This window comes from Anser cygnoides, chromosome 2 (genome assembly GCF_040182565.1).
Source record: "Anser cygnoides isolate HZ-2024a breed goose chromosome 2, Taihu_goose_T2T_genome, whole genome shotgun sequence".
In the NCBI taxonomy this organism is placed as follows: domain Eukaryota; kingdom Metazoa; phylum Chordata; class Aves; order Anseriformes; family Anatidae; genus Anser; species Anser cygnoides.
The window spans coordinates 65,766,142-65,772,638 of NC_089874.1; the positions used below are offsets into that span (position 1 = coordinate 65,766,142).

The following is a 6,497-nucleotide window of genomic DNA, read 5'->3' on the forward strand; positions in this document are numbered from 1 at the left end:
GTGAAAGAAAGGAGGTAAAAAAGGAAGAAGAGTGAATAAAGGTACATGCTGAAACTTATTAAACTGACATTTTTTTCTTACAGCCTTAGTAATTTGGAAGAACAAACATAAAATATCACATAGGAATTCTATTTCCAGATAGCACTTTAGAAGATTTACAAAAGACTCTCTGAAAAGTATTTTTATTTGAGTGTTCGTTGCAACATAAACTTGTCCGAAATGTTGACAGCAGGAAGACAGGGATAAAACTGCTTTTTGCAGTGAGTTCCCTAAAGGGCTAATCTTTCAAACAGAATCACAGAATACTTTTTAATTTCGAGAAAAGTTGTCTTGGCGTTGAAAGTTATTTGTATAATAGAAAGAGCAAAGCAGCTAACGGGTTTGATCCTGCAAAGTCTTACACCCATGCAAAATGTGACTCCTGGATAATTCCACAGACGCCGTTGTGCCTATGTGGATGCCGGCAGCGATGCGCGTGGGGAGGAAGCACCTCGGTCCCACCAGCCAGGCACTAAGCATGCAGAGAAGAGAGTGTGAGCGATAACCGCACAAAGGGCTCCTGATGCTGGAGAAGGACCAAACCCCTTTCAAGATACTTGAGGAGGATCAAGGCCTCCCACCTCAAAAGAGGCATTAACACTCCAGAAGCAACACCAGTATCGCAAACACTGGTGCGCTCTACCTCTTGACAACCTTTTCTTACCAAATAATGTAAGAGGCAGAAAGTGCATATACACCTATGTAAGTGTAATTCATACAGAGAAAAAATAATCCCTGCCTGTGTCATGATCAATAGTCTTTTGGCTAAGCATCCTGAAAATGAAAGGGGATACACAGCAGAGATACACATTTGCACAGAGGGGCACTGACCCAACAGGGAACTTACAGAGCTACCACAGCACAGTGATAATTAATATTCAATTCCAATAAGGTTTGACCCCAGCTCCACAGCAGCTAGTAGGGCAGTTGCTAGTTATTTCAAAGGATCAATCTCTTGTCTTACGTTCTTGGAAATATTTCTCCACTGAATTATTCTATGCCAGGCAGTGTGTGGATTAGCAGCCTTACTAAGCGTACCCCAAAAAAGCACTTGAACAGACAAATACTAAAGGGATGACCCTGCCCCGAAACTATTTCTCTCCTTCCCTTATTTTCTCTTTTGATGCTGACTCATTTTGACTGTAATTTATAACACACCAGAACAGGATCCATCTATACTCTTTGGGGTTTGATCAGTGTCCATTATAATACTTCAAATGAAGCCCTTAGACGTCAACCACATCGCAAGACGAAGTTTTTGGCCACGAAAACAAAGCCGACATAACTCCTAGGTTGCTGTCTTTAATAACAGCTTCTATGCATGCACTTTCTGTTTACTTCCCTGAGCCGCCTTCCAGAGATCAGCAGTCAGCAAGATTTCAGTAGAGCTGTTTCTCTGAGGAAACATGCAGGATTTGGTTCCTGCAATCACACATAAAAATAAAAATAAACCATGCTGCCATTCCTTCTCTTACTTCTAATTTCTGTCTCTGTAATAAGCAAGATCTTAACCCCGGGCTAAGCCACCTGGAGCTGATCTGTGTGCCTGTGCTGAGCTCTCCGCACTCCAGAAGCCAGAGAGGCATCCACTTTATTTCCATATCTCCAGCTCTGACTCAGCAAAGCCGTGAGACATGTGCTTCGGTCTTACTGGGCTTGGGGACTTAAGTACGTATTGAAGTGCTGTGCTGAGCGTGATGAAGTGGGGGTCTGCGCTGAAGTGCCCTCCTGCCGTGCAGCCTGGTGCTGCAAGCCTCCGCTTCCCTACGCCGAAAGGAGTCAGTCATTAATGACAGCAAGGGAATGATCTGGGAAATGAGTTTTCTACAGCATTTTCTTCCTGTGTAGAAAAGGTGTTTCTGTCTAGAAAACAAGCTTAGTTGTTGGGGTTTTTCTTTTCCCCTCCCTAAGGTCTCAGAAAATTTCACGGTTCCTCAACAAAAAAACCCTCTGTGCTGTAGAACTGATCCATACCTTGCCTGTTGTATAAGAGATGACTAAAAGCAAGAATCAAATTATTGGTTACTAAACATTGGATACATTTTCCAAGAAATAATATAATTTAAGCATAAACAGTGCTGCACTATAGCATAGTATTTCTGCTTGGATTTGGGTTGCTTTAAATTATATGAGGTCAAAATGCATCAGGGAGGGCAGAACCAAGAGACAAATCAATGTGTGTGTGTTTGGTTTTCTTTTTTTTATTTTTTTTTTTGAGGCAAATTTCATTTAAAAATACATACGTACATAAAAGAGCCTTTAGCCAAATCCTGTATGCCTTTGAATATTCAGTATAAATCAAACCTCAAGCAGAGATGAGGCCCGACTCTGCAGCACAGAAATTAACCAGAGTTTTGCAATCAAATTTGTTGGACACAGACTCAAGCTCTCAGAGCACTGTTTGCAAGCAGCATGGAAAGAATAATAGCAGGTATTCCTTGAAAGAAAAAAAAAAAAGTAAAGAGAAGAAAAGAAAGACCAGCTTTAAAATCTACAAACCTTGCAGGGAGTGGAGGGTCAGCTTTTCCAGCCACTAACCAGGAAGACCTGTGGTAGGCATATCTATATCTTTTATTGTCCACAGGAACTATATCCATTAGCACAATGTACTTGGCTTCAGGATCCACTCCTGAGAAAGAAACCCTGATCGTGGGAAACATTCTCCTGAAATAAAGGCAAATCACAAAATAAATACGTGGAAGGAGAACAGAGATAAGAGGGCTTCAGAAAACTGCTACAAATAAGAGTTCTATTTAAACCACCTGGAAAAAATGAAAGCATCTATTGATTCTGCTTCAGCGTGACAGAAATCACATCCTCAGTCTCTGTAATATACACAGAAAGAGCAGCTTGAAATCAAAACGATTTCTTTGAAGCAAAAGGAAAAATGGTGAAAGTGGAAAAGGAAAGGAGAAATGTATTTTTGCCTGTTAGATATCAGCACACAAAGACTTCAAAAAACTGTTGCACCAAAGAAAAGCTGATTTTGATTTTTTTTATGAGACATATACTAGGGCTAGAGAAATCTTTCAATTAATATTCTCACTAATTTTAGATGCACCTTCTTTTAGCCAGCTCACAATATTTCTGAGAGGCATTTTCAAAACAAAGCTTTCCCTTCGGCACTTAAATTTTGACGAAATTCAGATTTCTTAAAGCATAATGTTTTGCCGTAAACCAGAACTAAGGCTAAACAACTTTAAACAGCTTTAAAAATCGAGCTTCAAACTGCCGATCTTATTCGTGGGTTTTTTTTTTTTTCGAATACTGTCGGATCCGGCTAGTTAGAAAAATCCTCAGAAAGTACTTTCGGAACAAGGAACTTCAGGGCTTACAAAACCCGACAAGCCGCCCGGCTCCTCCAGACGGCGTTTGGCTGCCGCAGCCCCAAAAAGCCTTGCTGGAGAAACCGAACGGTTTGAGCTGCCGAGAAATTTGTCTGGGAATCTTTCGCACATCTCTTGCAAACGAGAAAAGGGGGAAAGACCCGAAGGGCTTTCTCCTCCACCGCGCATTTCCCGTGTCCGCACAGCGGAGTTTTTCTCCTCGGCGCTGCTGCTGCCCGCCCCGGGCTGCGTTCCTGAAAAATCTGGGCAAACCCAAACCTCTGCCCGGGCGCCGGGAACCCCCAGTTTGCTCTCAGCTCGCCCAGGAGCCGGTTGGTCCCTGCCGAGGGGTCGGCGGCACCGCACCGCACCGCACAAAACGCCGGGCGCAGGGTCGAGCCGACCGCTTTCACCCCCCTGATCCACCACCAAAACCGGGCTTTGGGGTGCTTCGTTCTTTTTCCTGCCCCTCTCCGCCCCCGCACTATTACTATTTTAAAAAAAATAATTTCTTTTTCTCGGCTTTCCCCCCCTGCAACGCCGTTTTCGGAAAGCCGACCGGGGGCTCGCCCAGCCTTACCTCCCTGACTTGGTGATGATCATCTCGGTGCCCAGCTCGTGGAACTTGTCCCACAGCTCCTTGGTCTCCAGACTGCAGGAGATTTTGGCCATCTCCTCGCTGGGGATGATGGGTGTGGTGGGGATGAGGGGCTCGGTGCACAGGGACGAAGGGCTGCTGCTGAAATCCCCGTGGGGGTCCAGGCTGGACAGGTCGCTCAGAGGCTGGGCGCAGGAGGATTTCTCAACGAATTGCTCTGCGGGGGTCGGGGGGGAAGAGATGGAGAGGGAGGGCGTTCAGCGGGGGATGCCGACAAGGAGCTCTTTCCCACCAGCCGTTTATGGCTCGGCTGGGTCCCCTGCGACCCCGCACAGCCGCGCTCCTGATTAAAACTGGGGTGGTGATTTGGGGAGATGTCCCCCAGCCCCGCATCCATCCATCCACCCACCCCCCAGAAACCAGCTGGGAAGAGCCCGCCGCGGGGAGCCGGGCAGTACTGCAGGGAGCTGGGGGGAGGCGGCTCCGCAGACGGCCGCGCAAAAATTTAATATTTTTGCCCAAATCTCCAGTTTATAGTAGCCGAGATACAGGCACTGGTTTCGCTTGGGTTTCTAATTGAATAGCGCGGGAATTTAGTTTGGTTTTTATTTCAAAAAGTAACTAAACGAGCGTTTTCAAAAAAAAAGAGAGAGAGAGAGAAAAGAAAAGAGCAAAAGTAGCCACGTTTAACGCGAGACCGTGCAAATATGTCAAACAGGCAGACTATAATATGTCCGGCCTACACTGTCGCCTAGACGAAAGAAAAAAGTTTGCAATGCATCCCCGGAATATGCGAAGTCTATCGAGCGAGGTGGTGAGGGGGAGCGGGCACGTAGAGATTTGCTTTTCCTAACTTCCTTCAAGCCCGAAAGTGAGCTTGGGCATTGGCTCCCTGAAAAGTTGGTGCTTTTTTTTTTTTTTTTTGTAGTTTTCTGCGAACTCTTGGATGCGTGCAAGGACCACAAGCCGCAGAAATTGGAGGAGAGAGGAGATGCTAACTTTTTTTAAAGAGAAAATAGGAAAAAAATAGAAATAGGAAAACAGAATAGAAGCCGAATCGCTTACCCGAAAAGCGCGAGGAGTTACCGTAAAAATCCTCCAGGATGTTACAGCCTAAAAGTGCCTCCCCGAGCCTACACCGAGCAGCAAGTTTTGTGCAGCCGGGCACAGCGCCGGCGTCCCTCCTACCTGGCTTTTTAAAAGCGTGAGTTATTTGCAGTAAACGTGGGAGAGCCCTGTTTCGTAGCAGCGAGGAGGACCGCGGCTACCTTGGGGGGTTAGTGTACGAGCTGCGGGGGCTGATGAACAACCCGCGGAGCCGGTGGGTCGCTTTTCGGGCGGAGGGGGGCTTCAGCAGGGGGCAGCAGGGCTGGGGGCGCTGGGACAACGTCCCGGGGCTGCCGGAGCTTTGGGAAGGGGGGTCCGGGCTGCCGGCCGCGGGGAGGGGGCTCCCACAGGCAGGATGGGGGGCTCCGCAGCCTGCTCCCCACCTGCTCCCGGCCCCGCTCGCTCACCCAGCGGCTTGATGGTGCTCTCGGCCGGCTCCTTCTCCTTGGGGCTGCCGCTCGCCATGAGGGCTGCGATGGAGAAGGCGTTGGCCCGCGAGGAGAGCTGCGGCTTGGGGGGCGCCGTGTACTCCATGGCCCGCGGCCGGCCGGGTGGCTCCGTCGGGTCCCCTCGTGTCCCCTCGTGTCCCCTCGTCGCAGCAGCAGTGGCTCTATGCGCCCCCGGCCCCGCTCTCCCCCGCCTTAACGCGGGGGCCGCCGAGATCCTATCGGGCGGCGGCCAATCGGCGCCGGGACACGTCAAGGGCCGCGGCCGCGGAGCTGGGGGCGGAGGAGGAGGAGGAGGAGGAGGAGGAGGAAGAAGAAGAAGAGCAGGGAGGGGAGGGGAAGGGAAGGGAAGGGAAGGGAAGGGAAGGGAAGGGAAGGGAAGGGAAGGGAAGGGAAGGGAAGGGAAGGGAAGGGAAGGGAAGGGAAGGGAAGGGAAGGGAAGGGAAGGGAAGGGAAGGGAAGGGAAGGGAAGGCTAGGCTCTGCCCGCCTCGCCGTGGGGTGGGCAGGGGGCGGCAGGCCCCCCGGGGGGAGCCAGCCCCGCTCCCCGCTGCCAGCCCCCGCACTTGACTTTGGTTTTCCCGCACCGCAGCCCGGTGCTCCTTTAAACGCGTCCTGTAAGCATCCACCCGCAAATAACGACAGAAACCCAACAACCAAAAAAACAAACAAACAAAAAAAAAACCGGGGAATTTAACTAAAGTGCTTCGAATAAGAGGTCTGAAAAGGTTTGCCCTCTAAAACGACCCAAGAGCAGGCGAGAATTTGTCCCCAAAGTGCTCCCCCAGCTCCAAAGGGAGCAGACCTGAGGGGTTTTGGGGTACTGGGGCACGGCGGGTCTCCGCGGCTCTGGTTCCCCCAAATTCTGTCCTTAAATTGGGAGCACGGAGGAGCAGCTCCTCGGGTTCAGCCCGGGATTGCAGCTGCACTCAGCGCTCCGAAAGGAGCGAGAAGCCTGCCCGGTTCCCGGAGAAATTAGCTGG

At 49.7% G+C, this 6,497-nt stretch overlaps 1 protein-coding gene across 3 annotated transcripts in view; it reads right to left on the reverse strand.

Moving 5' to 3' along the window:
- The window catches only part of TBX20 (T-box transcription factor 20), a 111,939-nt gene extending 106,129 nt beyond the window's left edge, over positions 1-5,810 (reverse strand). Inside the window, exons 1-3 of one of the 3 annotated variants that reach the window (XM_066991185.1) lie at positions 5,478-5,764; positions 3,946-4,180; positions 2,539-2,703 (exon numbers count right to left, since the gene is read on the reverse strand). In XM_066991185.1, coding sequence (XP_066847286.1) covers positions 2,539-2,703; positions 3,946-4,180; positions 5,478-5,604 — 527 coding nt within the window. In that variant the 5' untranslated portion in view covers positions 5,605-5,764. Of the gene's footprint in view, positions 1-2,538; positions 2,704-3,945; positions 4,181-5,028; positions 5,381-5,477 lie in introns of those variants that run through there. The other 2 variants (XM_066991186.1, XM_048075502.2) reach the window with 2 other exon arrangements.
- Between the last annotated feature and the right edge of the window lie 687 nt (positions 5,811-6,497).